The sequence below is a fragment of the Porites lutea genome, chromosome 7, assembly GCF_958299795.1.
Source record: "Porites lutea chromosome 7, jaPorLute2.1, whole genome shotgun sequence".
NCBI lineage: Eukaryota > Metazoa > Cnidaria > Anthozoa > Scleractinia > Poritidae > Porites > Porites lutea.
In genome coordinates this window covers 23,769,578-23,786,047 of record NC_133207.1, presented here as the reverse complement: position 1 = coordinate 23,786,047, position 16,470 = coordinate 23,769,578, and the positions used below count along the sequence as shown (strand labels likewise).

The following is a 16,470-nucleotide window of genomic DNA, read 5'->3' as shown; positions in this document are numbered from 1 at the left end:
ACTGTACGCCGCTGTATTTTGTTGAGCCGATCCGTAAGAATTTCGTGCTTACAGACGGAACTGGCAGCTATTGTAATGGAGGACTTCATTCACATTTTACAAGCCGCAGTGGTTTAAGATCTGTTTTCTGGACTTTATTATGATTAAGAAATGCTGCGGTAACGACGTGGCTGCATTTGCTAAGTTGTCGCATGTAACTTTTATATGCACGTACAGCGACCGATGGAAATATGTCAGTGGTGGAGAAAGGTTTCTTTGTCGTAGTCACATATTGGCGTTAATATTTGTCGATTTGTAAAGTCAGGTGGTTTGAGGTAGGTTATGGCATCCATATCACCGAATAATTTGTGCAAATGTTGGAAAAAACCAGCCCGAAACTCTGACATTTTTCATCATCGTTGGCAGCTTGTTTACAACCTACAGTGGCCGATTTTGTACCATATCTTGATCAGAGATCTCTTTTTGGAACAATTTCTTTCATTAAGGAATTTAATTTTGACATAAAATAGATCAAGAATGCTAAAACTATCCGTTTTGTTGCTGGTTAGCACATGGTCAAGTTTTCCTGGAGACTTTCTACACCAGAAATTCACACAGTTGTTGTCTTTCTCAGCGATTTGGCATCGTCATGAAATGTAAACTGCTTTCCAGCTTTGTACTTTATTACTTCTAAAGCTATGGCAGTAATAAAATGTGAAACCAACGCTTTTGATATTAAGAAGGGCTGGGTAAGTAACTTGTTCTGTTTTTTTAGCCTTTCTAAAATCGTTGTTTGCAGATCAATAGCCGGTTTTGTTTATGGCTCGTGGTCCGGATGCCTTTTTCTATGGGTTTACCGGTATAATAAACCATAGGTTTTTGATCAATCAGATCACGCGTACTATCTCAGTTATTTTATAAAGGTGTATACAAGGTATACAGTATGACAAGGGTAAACATGGGTAAACAGGATACATAGGGGTATACAGGGTATACAGTATTACTAGGGTAAACATGGGTACACAGGATATATAGGGGGTATACAGGGTATACAGTATTACTAGGGTAAACACAAGATATATGGGTGTATACAAGGTATACAGTATGACAAGGGTAAACATGGGTACACAGGATATATAGGGGAATACAAGGTATACAGTATTACCAGGGTAAACATGGGTACACAAGATATATAGGGGTATACAGGGTGTACAGTACTACTAGGGTAAACATGGGTACACAGGATATATAGGGGTATACAAGGTATACAGTATTGCTAAGGTAAACATGGGTACACAGGATATATAGGGGGTATACAAGGTATACAGTAATACTAGGGTATTCATTGGTACACAGGATATACATGGGTACACAGGATATATAGGGGTATACAGGGTATACGGTATTACTAGGGTAAACATGTGTACACAAGATATGTAGGGGTATACAGGGTATACAGTATTACTAGGGTATTCATGGGTACACAGGATATATAGGGGGTATAAAGGGTATACAGTATTACTAGGGTAAACATGGGTACACAGGATATATAGGGGAATACAAGATATACAGTATTACCAGGATAAACATGGGTACAGAAGATATATAGGGGTATACAGTGTGTACAGTACTACTAGGGTAAACATGGGTACACAGGATATCTAGGGGTATACAAGGTATACAGTATTACTAGGGTAAACATGGGTACACAGGATATATAGGGGGTATACAGGGTATACAGTATTACTAGGGTAAGCATGGGTGCACTGAATATTTAGGGGTATACAGGGTATACAGTATTTCTAGGGTAAACATGGGTGCACAGGATATATAGGGGTATACAAGGGTATATATGCTGGTATTATAACCTATTGCACTAATATATTAGGGAGTCTACATGGAGACTGCCATGAATTACTTGCCAATTTTCTTGACCCACTCCGCCTGCCAGTATGACGTCACATAGTAAAGGGCAAGTGCCTTGGGTTGCTTGTGCAAATTTGATAATAATCAATGACAGGCCTGAACGACTCACTGCGATATGTTGTGGTCATTGTTATGAAAGCTGCCTTATATTTTTGCCCTAACGAGCATGTCTTTAAGAGATTGTCCCCTCTTGTAGGATATAATTGGCGGATCTTTAAATATGCTTTTCAGCAAAGGCTGATTTTGTATTAAGTTCCAGTTTTGCATCAATATATTTTTAAGGTTACGCACCGATGGGTGGTATGTTGTGACAAAAGGCAAGATTTGTTTGCGAGTTTTTTTCTTTTGTTGTAGAGTCGACTGTCTTTTTGCGAAGTTGACTTCTGATAACGTTGTCTGTATCATCTCGTGGGGGTATCCGCGCGTTATGAGGCGCGATTTAAAATTCGAGATACTTTCATCGAACGTTGTTTCAGAAGAGTTTGTTCTCAGTAGTCTGAGTGCTTCGCCTTTAATAAAACCTCTTTTCACACCCAGTGGATGGCTCGAGGTAAAATGTGTATACTGAAAGGTTTCAGTAGGCTTGTAATGCGTACGGATGTCAAGGATCGATTCATTTCTGAAACGTTCTCCTTTAAAAATAATTGTGTCGAGAAAGGTTGTCTCGTTTTCTAAAATTTCAGCCGTAAATTTAATTGTAGGATGGAAGTGTGTTAGCTTGTTCAATGAACAGGTTAATTTCCTTTTTGTCACTGTCCCATAGTGGGAAAATGTCATCAATAAAACGTTTCCATTCTATTGGTTTTGTTTTGCTTTGACTTATCACTTTTGTCTCAATATCGGCCATAAAAATGTTTGCAAATGCAACGGCCATTTTTGTACCCATTGCAGTGCCATGGGTCTGAAGATAATTGTTTCCAATAAATTGGAATGAATTTTCCTGAAGGATAAGTTTAAGCATTTCTTTGAGGTAGTGTGACGGTATAGGAGGGTTATTAGGGACCTTATGCAGCTTCGTCGAGGACGAAAACGAGAACGAAATTATGACGTGGCATGCTCTAGGACACTGGGACGAGAACATCGTTTTCGGCGCGAAAATTGAAAGTTAAGCACCCGCGTCTTGTACAAAGACGAAGACGTCAACAAGTGAGGCTCAACAAGTGGTGGTTTTAGTTATGTCGTCGTTTAAAGACATCAGGGATTTTGTTTTTGTTGGATATGCCCACGACATGTTTGATGACGAAGAATTCTGCCTTCTCTATGACTTTTATCAGTCGAAGAATCCGGATTTTCCTTACAACTCGTACGCGTCGTTCGATTTGGGGGAAATGGATCCTGCTGAGTGTTATACCGAGTTTCGAGTCGAGAAATGGCACATTCCCTTGCTGGCAGACAGGCTACAGATTCCCCCAACATTCCAGTGCCCACAGCGTTCCGTTTGCGATGGAATAGAAGGGCTATGTATGCTACTGAAGCGACTGGCTTACCCCTGTCGATACAGTGATATGGTGTACAGATTTGCAAGGCCAGTTCCGGTCTTAAGCATGATAACAAATACTGTTCTCGATTATGTCTATGACAGGCATGGCCACAGACTAACTCAGTGGAACAATCAAGTTATGGACCCCAACCATTTACAGCAATATGCAGACGTAATTTCAGCTAAAGGCTCTCCCTTGAACAACTGTTTTGGTTTTGTCGATGGCACGGTTCGACCAATAAGTCGCCCAGGACAGCACCAGAGGGCTGTATACAATGGACACAAGAGAGTCCATGCATTAAAATTTCAATCTGTTGCTCTACCGAATGGGTTAATAGGAAACCTATATGGCCCAATAGGTAATAATAATTATAATAATGTATGGAATTATTTATGCATGGTAGTCACTTCAGTTTAAAATTGTTAATTAAAAATAACCCTGAAAAATAAATAGAAAGATGAAGAAAATAAAAAAACTTAAGATGGCAAAAAATTCAAAAGCCGGTTCCTGAAAGGTGGAACAACACTATCCAGGGATAAAACTGTCTTATTCCAGTCATAACTTTGTCCTGGGATAAAGTTATGACTGGAATAAGGCAGACTTATCCCTGGAATAGAGTTATTCCACCTTTCAGGAACCGACCCCTGAAAAAAAGGTCAAAAAGGGTAAAAATCAGGAATCAAGTACTGAAAAAGTCCCATCAAGTGGAGGTGATTGATCTCTTCAGAGATATAATTTTGCAGATTAGAATACTGAATGAATTCTTTTGCAAAGAACTTAAATTTCCATCAGGTTCTCTACTGAGTATGCATCACAAGGTCACAACCATTGTCCACGCATCTAATTGTTTTCTAAACCTTTCATTTTCAGAAGGTAGAAGACATGATGCAGCTATGTTAGCTGAATCAGGCTTGCTGCAAGATCTCCAGCACCATGCAGTTTCCCCCCATGGCCACCTAATGTGCTTTATATGGTGATCCAGCTTACCCGCACAGAGTGCAACTCCAACAACCATTCAGAAATGCTGTTTTAACACCCCAGATGCAAGAGTACAATGCCAGAATGAGTTCTGTGAGGGAATCCGTTGAATGGCTATTTGGGGACATAGTGAACTACTTTAAATTCATAGACTTCAAAAAAAATCTTAAAATAGGCTTGAGTAGTATTGGCAAAATGTATATTGTCTGTGCAATTCTGAGAAATGCACTTACATGCCTGTATGGAAATGAAACTTCCAAGTTTTTTGAATTAGACCCACCCTCACTTCATGATTATTTTGTCTGAATGTCACAAATGTACAGAAGCCAGTCAGACTAAACAACTTTAATAATGTTTTTTTACAGCATCACAACATGATGTGACGTAACTAACACAAGTATATAGGCAACAGCAGGCCATTAGCATTTTGTTTACATTAAATAGGAAAGTACCTAATGTCAGAAGTACACTGTAACAAAAACTACCAAACAAATTGTAAATAAACAATGCCTTACAAAGTGATATAATTATGAAGGCTTTTAAATGACAACAAGTTGGGACAAGGAAAAAACCCTTGTCACCTTTACTTCTTAACAACTTTTTCTAGGAGAGCCAACATAGCTTGTGTTTGCTGTGTTTGCTGGCTTACAAACATAGCCTGCAAATTCTGAAGTTGCTGCTGTTGCTGTCTCATCATAGCAGTCATTGCTTCTTGCTCACTCCTTCTTAAATTTAGTTCTTCTTGTTTCATTTGGTGGTCCCTCTCAGATTTGTTCTCCAGAAATTCAAGCATCTCATGTGAGCTGCGCCTTGTTTTTTTCTTCTTTGAAGAAGTTTCTCCCACATCACTTTCCCTGGTTTTAGTCTGAGACATCCTTTCCATTGCCAGTCTTCTAATGTTGTCAGCACTTGCCTTGTCTTGCTCTGTTTTTCTCTTTTTGGTATCTCCAGACTCAATCTCAGCTCTAGCAGCTTTCTCTTTCTCCAAAATTTCTTCCAATAACAAGTCAATTTCTGTTGGTGTAACTTCTATCCCTGAAGCTTTCTCCTCCTCTCTTAACTGCTCTGCTTTTCTGGTTGTCAGAAGTGTGTAGCGATCACGTACGGATCTAGTTGTAACTCTAAACTTTGGAGCTTGGATGTTATTTAAACTGGAGACAATCTGCTCCCAGGCTTTTGCTCTTTCAACACTTCTAACTTTGTGGGCGTATGGCTCAGTAACCAAAAGCTCTCTACAAAACAAGATGTCATGGTCCTTTGTCCAGACAAAGTTGGTTCTATGAAAAACGATACAAGCCAAAAATTACTTTGACAGCTTCAGTGGTAGATCCATTATTTTTAGACCATTACTACAAAGGATTTACCAGGAATGGAAAAAAATTAAAGGGGGGTGATTCCTATAAGGATATACTGGGAAATTCAAGGTAAATGAGGGTGGCCAGCAAACAAATTCACACACTCTGAATCAACTCTGGAGATTTTGCCAAAAATTCCTTCCATGATCTTTCTATTGAAAATATATTTTTTAGCATCCTGTTTATCACTTAATTACTTATTATTTTGTGTAATATTGTTGAATTTGTCTATCCTCTACCCCCACCCCTCTACCTCTGACACACTTCTAGCATCTCCCCAAGCTTTACTGATGCTATGATATTCCCAGTTTTTTATCATTTTCACTCTTTTTTACCCCCTTGCTCACACAAATCCTCCCAACAGGGAAAACAGGTGTACAAAATAAGGTTACATGTACATCTGAGAAGGGTGATGGGAAGAATAAAGTAATTCAGGTGAATTAAGGCTTACAAATAAACAGACTCCTCAATAGTGGTGTCTGTGACAGAGTATTTTAACAGGGTTCAAAAGTTTAGAGATGGAGAAACACTCACTATTAGGCAGGTACTTTTTAAGTTTATCGAAGGCTGAGGTTTCAATTATATTATTATACCAATATAATTTGTACCTTAGAACTAATGTCAATCTTATGCTGTAGTAATATTGTAGACTAATATTTATGTTTATTTATTACTGATACCCTCCAAGATTAGCTAATGCTACACGCGGGTTGTGTAAATTGTATTTCATATATCCGGTGGAAATAAATAAAAAGTAAAAGGTATGAAACACTTTTTTTCGCTAAAAAGGTTCGCTTTTATATCGTGATCAAAAGAAGCCGAACGAAGTGTGATTTGCGATGTGCGGATCTGGTGATTTCTGGTAAGAATGAGACAAATGAGGGCTCAGTTGAATGAGGGATAATATTCCATATCTAGCTAAATTCTAAAGCACAGCTTTGTCAAAAGAACAAAACAACTTGAGCTTACGTGTTTTTTCCCGCGCTTGCTGGTTGCTGTACGTCTATTGCATTCATCTACAAGTGTCAAATAAACAACATTTTAGAGAATTATCAAAACCTTGAACAAAATATACAAAGAATATTGCTTGAGAATTAGTTCCTTGTTCGGAAGAATGAGAAAGATCGTCACTTAACGGCAAAATGAAAGATACTTTACTTACGTTCTCACCACAACGAAAAACACTGACACTTGCCGTCCTCGACAACGCCACAAAAACGAAAACGAAATTTCAGACATGCGCACTCCGAAGAAAAGGTGAAATATGACTTCCGGTCGTTCTCGTCTTCGTCCGCGACGAAGCTGCTTAAGGTCTCTATTGTTGTGGAATGCCTGGTATGCTCTGCATACTGTTGTGATCCCCTCTTCCTGTGGTATATTTGTGTACAAGCTTGTTACATCCATTGATACTAAGATAGTATCTTGAGAGACCTTTGTCTTTTCTATGAAGTTTACGAAATCCGTTGTATCCTGGTTGTATCCTTTCGATACGATTTCTGTTTTTGTGCGATGGGCTGAAGTAGTTTGTCCACAAAAAATGATAATCTTTCTGTAGGGCCTTCACAGCCCGAAATTATCGGTCTTCCGACCTGATTTGGTTTGTGGATCTTAGTAAGGGTGTAAAATATTGGTATTCTTGGCGGATCTCGCGTTTGAGAAAACCATTTCTTTGTCATGTCATCAATAAAGATATTTTGATGCAATTGTGCGACAAGCTCGTGAACTCTTTGTGATGTTTCCACTGTCATGGGATTTCGGAGAGGTTTATAATATTCTCTGTTGTTGAGTTGAATCTGACATTCTTGTATTTTATCATATTCATGAAGACGGTTGTTGTGCCTTTGTCTGCCTTTTTTAGAACGATGTTAGTGTTCTTTTTCAGCTCTGTTAGAGCTTTATATTCGTTGTGTGACAGGTTATTTTTAGGTTTGATTGGTTTAATCTCTGAAAGTTGGATTTTCACGCTTTCCAAGTAGCTTTCTGGGGCGACTGATTTTTGAACCGGTGGATTCCACCTAAGTTTCTTGACCCACTCCGCCTGCCAGTATGACGTCACATAAGTAACAGGCAAGTGCCTTGGGTCGCTTGTGCAAATTAGCAAGCGATACGACAGTTATTTGGACGAGCGAGGTCGAGGAAAAGCTATAAGAAGATAGCAAATATCGCTATATATCGCTTGTTTAATCGAATGTGTGTGAGCTTTGGTGTTGCTATAATCTGCTTGTGTAAACCGTTTTGATATTTTGTGCCCGTGATTGTATAATTTTGTTAATTTGTTTTGCTGGCCGTGTTGCGGTTCACGGGACCGGCAAGGTCATCAAAAGTTAAATCTTTTTTTTTTTTCTCTAAAATAGACAAGGTCTAGTCTCCAGAATAGGATGTTCCATTAGATCACACGTGTTTATGTCCCTTCTATTCTTTTGCTCATTAAACAGGCCTAACTTCATATCATTTCTTTCGAGTGTGGGCCTCTGTTGATAACCTAATTCTCCGCCAAATTCAGTAAAGCTAGTTCGATCGATTATCTACGTGGAGTCGGCCCGTAGAACCCGAAGTAATGCGGAATAGCTTTGAAATACGCGCTTAAGCTAATTTTCCCCAAATGTATATTTGAATTCATGATAAATACAGCTTCACCAGCTTCAAATAGTGTCTATGGCAGAGAAAAATTGTTTTGATATGACAAAATTAATTTTTCAAATCATGTGAGTCACTGTGGTGCGGTAGTCATAGACAACGAGTTGCTTGCACGTGTAAACCGGGTTCGACTCCCGGCGACGCTGTTTCTGTTTCTTTATTCTTACTGCTGACCGTGCTGGTCATGCAATTGGATCAACCTACATTTTAGTGTTCTTTAGCGTTCTGTTAGTGTTCTTTTTCAGCTCTGTTAGAGCTTTATATTCGTTGTGTGACAGGTTATTTTTAGGTTTGATTGGTTTAATCTCTGAAAGTTGGATTTTCACGCTTTCCAAGTAGCTTTCTGGGGCAACTGATTTTTGAACCGGTGGATTCCACCTAAGTTTCTTGACCCACTCCGCCTGCCAGTATGACGTCACATAGTAACAGGCAAGTGCCTTGGGTCGCTTGTGCAAATTAGCAAGCGATACGACAGCTATTTGGACGAGCGAGGTCGAGGAAAAGCTATAAGAAGATAGCAAATATCGCTATATATCGCTTGTTTAATCGAATGTGTGTGAGCTTTGGTGTTGCTATAATCTGCTTGTGTAAACCGTTTTGATATTTTGTGCCCGTGATTGTATAATTTTGTTAATTTGTTTTGCTGGCCGTGTTGCGGTTCACGGGACCGGCAAGGTCATCAAAAGTTAAATCTTTTTTTTTTTTTCTCTAAAATAGACAAGGTCTAGTCTCCAGAATAGGATGTTCCATTAGATCACACGTGTTTATGTCCCTTCTATTCTTTTGCTCATTAAACAGGCCTAACTTCATATCATTTCTTTCGAGTGTGGGCCTCTGTTGATAACCTAATTCTCCACCAAATTCAGTAAAGCTAGTTCTATCGATTATCTACGTGGAGTCGGCCCGTAGAACCCGAAGTAATGCGGAATAGCTTTGAAATACGCGCTTAAGCTAATTTTCCCCAAATGTATATTTGAATTCATGATAAATACAGCTTCACCAGCTTCAAATAGTGTCTATGGCAGAGAAAAATTGTTTTGATTTCACAAAATTAATTTTTCAAATCATGTGTGTCACTGTGGTGCGGTGGTCATAGACAACGAGTTGCTTGCACGTGTAAACCGGGTTCGACTCCCGGCGACGCTGTTTCTGTTTCTTTATTCTTACTGCTGACCGTGCTGGTCATGCAATTGGATCAACCTACATTTTAAGCTCAAGTCTGGAGTTTTATCTTGGAAAAGGGATTTTAAAAGCTCTTGACCTGCATGCTGGCCAAGCTTACGACCAGAGAAATACCATAAGCTGTCAAGAAATGTCCCTCCTCTGAAACAGCTGAATTTTTTTCCACGTTAGCCGACATCATGACAAACAACACACAGTACACCACAAAATGTACTTATTTACACCCAACACCTACCCACCAGTGTCCCACAGGCGAAAGTTAAACTGGCTTTTTCCACATCGTCTTAATCGTCAGTATTATTACCCTAAAATCTCCACTGGGTTTGCCCCTAAAAAATAAAAATAGTCTGGAGTTTTATCTTGGAAAAGGGATTTTAAAAGCTCTTGACCTGCATACTGGCCAAGCTTACGACCAGAGAAATACCATAAGCTGTCAAGAAATGTCCCTCCTCTGAAACAGCTGAATTTTTTTCCGCGTTAGCCGACATCATGACAAACAACACACAGTACACCACAAAATGTACTTATTTACACCCAACACCTACCCACCAGTGACCCACAGGCGAAAGTTAAACTGGCTTTTTCCACATCGTCTTAATCGTCAGTATTATTACCCTAAAATCTCCACTGGGTTTGCCCCCAAAAAATAATTAAACGAAACCTTTCATTGGTTTTCGGGATTTAATTGCAGAATTACAGGTGTATGCCTAATACAGCATTAGAATGCGGTAAAGCAACAAGATTCAAAGTCAATGACGCGAGACGTGACGTCATACTGGCAGGCGGACTGTACCACAGATTTCCTTGGAGACACCTCCCCCCACCCCCTGCTTAAAAGACTCATAAAGTGTTCTTTTGTAAAGGCGTAGGTCGCATAGCCTGTGTACAGACGTCCCCCCTCCCTCAGAAAACAAAATCTCTTCTCCCGATTTTTTTCTGAGGGAGGGGGGACGTCTGTACACAGGCTAAGGTCGCAAAAATGTGCTTTTTGTTGATAATGTTTAGAGTTAGAGGTTCGTGGAACACGCGCCTGAATAAAAGTGATCATGACTATCAGTGTATTTTTAGTAGTATTATCGAACAAATCTTAGAAGACTCATGAAAAGTTCTTTTGTACAGTCGTAAGTCGCAAAAATGTGCTTTTAATAGAATATGTTAAGAGTTAGAGGTACGTGGAACACTCGTGGATAAAAAATCACCACGACTGCCGTCGGCGCACTTTTAAACAGTTTTAAAACTGAGGATTAATGATAACATGTGTTTAGTTTTTAAGTCTCCCATGACTGCGAAATGTGACAGCATAGGCCACGTATTGTAAAAGGTTGGGTGGTAAATAAAACTCAGGAACGGACCATTAGAAACGTTATTGGGAACGTAGGCGGCGATATACAACTGTACAACTAACAACTGTAAATTACTGCAGAACCGCTAAGTTAAAGGAACAGGTTCTGCCGTAAAAAGGAAACGAATAAAAGGGACAATTATAAAAATCTGTTGAAATTTTTGCGCCACCCCAAGGTTTGACAGTATTTTTGCGTCGTCAAAAGAAGCAAAGAAAAAAATGCATTTTCTTGTGGCACGTACGCCGTTCAGCGTCCACTGCAAAATACAATTCAAAAACTTAAACAGGAAGTTTAAGAGGCAAGGTGTTGTCTTTTACACAAAATCAATTAAATGATAATGCCCCTTTGAAATGTTGTTGTCGCTTTATAAATTTTGGTCACCTATGTTTAAATACTTAACAGGCGTATTTCTACGTGCAAATAATATGTATCACACCAGAGTTTAAAATGTCCACTCAATTATTATTATATATACTCATATTGGTTTCCAGATATCTTTTTAATCGATTTCTAAAAACAACCACCATGGCTTTAAACTGATAGCATTCTTTAGTCTGTTCAGCTTGAAAGGATGGCCATATCAGTCTTAATAACAATTCATGATTGTGCTCAGGCTTCGCAAGGGGACATAAAAATTTAAGTTTCAAAAATTTGGATCTTAACTGATCGATATACCAGATATACTGCGTTGTACAGAAGGCGCACAGCAAACATAAACTCGACAATGAGGAATGGATCGATCCAGTCTTGGAACTGTTTCAAACGATTTACCAAGAAGAGACAAAACTACAATAGTGATAAATTTTTAGTGTTCGTAGATGAAAAAAACTCCTGCGCCCTTGACTACAAGACTCCCCGCTAATGAATATAACATTTCACACACCTGTTTAGTAAAATTTGCATTAAGCACGTATTTTCAACTACATTTTCAATAGCCTTGGAGCTGCTTCAAACAGTTTACGGAGAAAAGACAGAACTACCGACTAGTGATAAATTGAGTATGTGATTTACGCTGCAACTTCAAAGTCTAAAATAGTGATCAAAAGAAACCTTCTCTTGTCATGAATTTGTTGTAATGAAACATATATATCCTGTGTGAATAAATTACACTTTCTAGGGAAAAATGCCTGTCGAAAATACCTTTGGCCATGATCTGAATTAAAGGACATTAATTATCTATCCTCCTTATTTATGGTGTTTGTAGCTAGTGTACTATTTTTTTTCCTTTTTATCGATCGAATTTAAGCAGTTGATGATTTTTAAATGAAACAAAGATATACGAATAATAATAATTGTATGGAATATCTCCTTTTTATTCTTAAGTGTATTTGCTAAGATTAATTGACATCTACTGTTGTAACTTCTGCTGTTCAGCACGTATATTGCCTTTTTTAATTTGTCCTCCAGTCACATTCCTAGTTAATAATTAATTGATGCAAAAGTCTAGCCAATTATTTTTCGATTAACCCCTTTCGGTAGATCGACTGACATGATTTTGAAACTGTTATTTTAGTACCTTCCTCCCTTTATTGTTTAAATTTTGTTTAGGAGCCAATATTGTGTTCTCTCTCATTGCTCCCCTTGTGTTATTTCGACTGGACAACGCAAGCTTTTAAAGAGCTTCAAGGAGCAATTAAGAAAGAATTTCTTTCAGACAAAGTAAATACCGTAAAATTCCGAAAATAAGCCCCTCCATGTATAAGCCCCTCCAAATATAAGTCCCCCAAACCGGTGACGCAAAAACTGAGCAGTCAAAGGAGTAACAAGCCCTTGTCAGAAAAACGTGCTAGTTTCTCTTTGCCGACAGCAGACTTTTGGTTTTCCCATTAAAAGGTTGATTGAGAAGTAAACGTTATAAAAATTTCATGTTTAATGCACACGTGATAATATGCACTTATTTTTTCCTCATATTCACCTGTTAAGCCTGGGCTTAATGGCCTGAAGGCAGCTTCGCCTCTGCTTCCTGTGGTTAACTGTCAAACTTGTGTAGTTGATGATACACTACCGAAGATATCATTTTTCAATGTGTTAAAACACACTTGTTTAATCAGCCTCAATCGATTTCTTAATACAACCACATGACCTAAATGAAGTGTTCTGGATGGTTTATAACATTTTAATACCCCACTGTTTCAATTCTGTCAAAAGGTCGGTTGGCGGATAATGCCGGAACATTACAAACAAACTCACTTTTTGAAGGTCTCACAGGACAGCTGTGCTGTGGCTTCGCAGGGGGCTTGCAATTGTCAATAAAAGTTCTGCCACTCAAACAGCATACGCAATTTATAAATACAGAGCAGTAATTCAAAGTTACTTGACTGCATGTGTACGACTCTGTAGATACGTCGCAAAACTCAGCATGAACTCAACGGCGAACGGATCCAGCGGATCTTGGAGCTGCTTCGATCAGTTAAATTCCACTGCGTCAAAAATCGGAGGAACCGTTACCTACTGTCTGATCTTCATCGTTTCACTGGTCGCAAATTCCCTCATTGTTATGATCGTTTATAAAACGCCGAACTTAAGAAAACCGATAAATTTTTTCATCGCAAACATGGCCTCATCTGATCTGCTGTATCCAATATTCTGGATACCTTGGTACCTGTCACACTTGCACACCAATTCGTTTCCTATCGGTGGAAAGGTTGGTCAGGCCTTGTGTAAGCTTGTCCCTTTCTTTAGTAACGTTTCCTTTGTCGTTTCGATTCAGAATCTGATTCTGATAGCAGTGGATCGCTTTGGGGCCGTGGTGTTTCCACTCCGTTCCCCACTCATCGGATCCAAGCTGTGTCCCGTCTTCATTCTCGCTACATGGATAGTTGCTGTAGTGGTCAATTCGCCATACTTATTCACCCACCAGCTCGTTGAATACGCAGAGGGAACCTGGTGTGTTAATGAATGGGAGAAAGCATTCGGAGAGTCATCGTCCTTTGAAAGTTTCTTACTAACTTACATCAGTCTATTTATATACATACCTGTGCTGTTGCTAGTCATTCTTTACTCCATCATTGTTATCAAGCTCAAGACACAGGTACACCCAGGTGAACAGTCCGCCAACAGTCAGCAACAGCGAGACAGAAGAAACAGAAACGTGCTTCAAATGTCCATTGCTATCGTAACAGTGTTTGCGTTTTGCTGGTTACCTTACTCTTTGAACTATTTAATCAAACAGTATCAGGACACTTTCACGCATTTATCGTGTAGTTTCTGGATATACTATAAAGTCACCTTTTATACGGCTAGCGCTTACCCCGCTATCAACCCAGTTATCTGTTTCATGTTTAGCAGTAATTACCGGAAAGCTCTTAAAAGACTCATAAAATGTTCTTTTGTACAGGCGTAGGTTGCAAAAAATGTGGTTTTGGTTGAAGAGTTAAAACTCTTCAACCAACGAGGTTCGTGGAACACTCGCGAATAAATGTATCATGACTATCAATCTATTTTTAGTAGTAATTATCGAAAAGTTCTTAGAAGACTCATGAAATGTTCTCTTGTACAGGTGTAAGTCGTAAAAATGTGCTTTTGACTGAATATGTTAAGATTTAGAGGTACGTGGAACACTCGTGAATAAAAAATGACCACGACTGCTGTTGGTGTACTTAACTGAGGATTAAGTCTGCCATGACTGCGAAATGTGACAGCATAGGCCACGTATTGTTAAAGGTTGGGCGGTAAATAAAACTCAGGGACGGACCATTAAGAAACGTTATCGGGGGCGTAGGCAGGTGATGTACAACTGTACAACTAACAACTCTTAATTACTGCAGAACCGCTAAGTTATAGAAGAGGTTCTACCGACAAAAAGGAAGGAATAAAACGGACAATTATAAACATCTGTTGAAATTTTAGCGCCACCCCAAGCATTGACAGTAATGTTTACGTCGTCAAAAGAACTTGAGCAAAGAAAAACACCGCATGTTTTTGTGGCACGTACGCCGTTCGCCCATTGCAAAAAAAAAATACACGAACCAAAAAGTTAAACAGGAAATTTAAGCCAAACAGGAAGTTTAAGCCATGTCGGTCTTAATAACAATTATTGTGCTAAGACCTCGCAAGGGGACAAAAATTAAAGTTTAAAACGTTTGAAACTTAACTGATGGCCGCGATGCATATACTGCGTTGTCTGCGTTGTACAGAAGGCAGCAGACAATGGCGGGCGATCCAGTCTTGGGACTGTTTCAAACGATTTAGCAAGAGGAGACAAAACTACAATAGTGATAAAATGTTATCGTTCGTAGATGAGAAAATTTACTGCGCTCTTGACCACAAGACTCCCTGATGACTCTTTTACACTTCCACGTGGGGCTAAGAGCCACATTAAAAATGTTCTTGGCCTGGCGTTGTATTTTTGCTATCTATTTGACGCAAACTCAACATACGTTTTCAAATGGGCGTTTTGAACACATTAGAATAAACTAACAGCTCTACACTAGTGAGAATTTAATAATAATAATAATAATAATGATGATGATGATGATAATAACTTCATAAAAAATACAATCCTGGTATTTACATATACTGTTAAGCGATGAAAATGCAAGCAACAGACTTCCAAAAAAGTCCTTCGTCCGATTTCATTTGCGCGGCGTATACAAAAGGGGATGCTCTTCAGTAGTTACTGTATGATATTGTTTAAATTTTGTTTAGAAACCAATTCTTTGTTCTCTCTCTTTGCTTTGCTTGGTTTTATATTGACTGGACAACCCAAGCTTGAAAGTGAAATTTAAGACAGAAAATCGATTTGACAAAGTAAATAACTCGAAGGTTCAATGTTAATGAGTTTCTCCTCACCAATTACAAGACTTACTCAAGCATTGATATGAGTTTTAAAGCGTTTGAGTCACTCTGGTCTGAATTTATGATAACTACAGCGTTATTGAGCGATAAAATTGTGACCAACAATTCGTAACAATTAAAAGCAGTCAAACAAGGAACAAGCCTCGTCTATTTGTTGAGTAAGAACCTGCTAGTTTCCCTTTGCCCGACAGCAGACTCCTGCTTTTCGAATTTCCCGTTTTTAGTTCGATCGAGAAGTAAATGATATAAACACTGGCTGCTTCTGCACACATGATAGCAGGCACTTATTTTTGCCTCATATTTTCCTGTTAAGCCTGTTAATTGCTTAACGGCAAGCAGCTTCTACCCTGCTTCCTGTGTTTACCTGCCAAATTGTGTACTTTATGATCGTATTGCTATATAACATTTCACACACCTGTTTAAAAATGGTGTAGCTACATGACAGGTCTATGCATTTCTCGTGCAGGTTTTGGCTTTTTGTTCATATCCCGGGCCCCGGGGTTCATATCTACCAGCAACTGATTACCAAAAAGCTCTTAAAAGACTCATAAAATGTTCTTTTGTACGGGCGTAGATCGCAAAAATGTGCTTTTGGCTCGCGAATATATATATATATCATATATCATGACTATCAGCGTACTCCAGCACTCTGAGAAGGTTTTAATATATGAGTGCGAGAAATGACAGCATAGGCGACGTATTGTAAGAGTTTGGGATAAAACTCGGCCGCGGACCGTTAGAAACGTTATACGGGCGTGGGCTGGAGAAGTACAAAAGTTTCGTTCATGTAAG

General features: G+C 38.9%; 1 protein-coding gene, 1 long non-coding RNA gene and 2 pseudogenes across 2 annotated transcripts; 2 read left to right on the top strand and 2 right to left on the bottom strand.

The window, feature by feature from the left end:
- Positions 1 to 2,049: 2,049 nt before the first annotated feature.
- On the bottom strand, positions 2,050 to 2,879 carry LOC140944159 (uncharacterized; annotated as a pseudogene).
- A 24-nt stretch (positions 2,880 to 2,903) lies between these two features.
- On the top strand, positions 2,904 to 5,646 carry LOC140944158 (uncharacterized; annotated as a pseudogene).
- Positions 5,504 to 7,033, bottom strand: LOC140944160 (uncharacterized). The gene is made up of 3 exons (XR_012166673.1): positions 6,882 to 7,033; positions 6,689 to 6,735; positions 5,504 to 5,641 (listed from the first exon to the last, which is right to left on the bottom strand). It is a non-coding gene; the product is annotated as an uncharacterized lncRNA (long non-coding RNA).
- Positions 7,034 to 12,407: 5,374 nt separating this feature from the next.
- LOC140944261 (QRFP-like peptide receptor) lies at positions 12,408 to 14,426 on the top strand. The gene is made up of 2 exons (XM_073393392.1): positions 12,408 to 12,540; positions 13,030 to 14,426. The coding sequence occupies exon 2, from the start codon at positions 13,241 to 13,243 to the stop codon at positions 14,222 to 14,224; it is 984 nt and encodes a 327-aa protein (XP_073249493.1). The 5' UTR covers positions 12,408 to 12,540; positions 13,030 to 13,240; the 3' UTR covers positions 14,225 to 14,426.
- Positions 14,427 to 16,470: the final 2,044 nt, after the last annotated feature.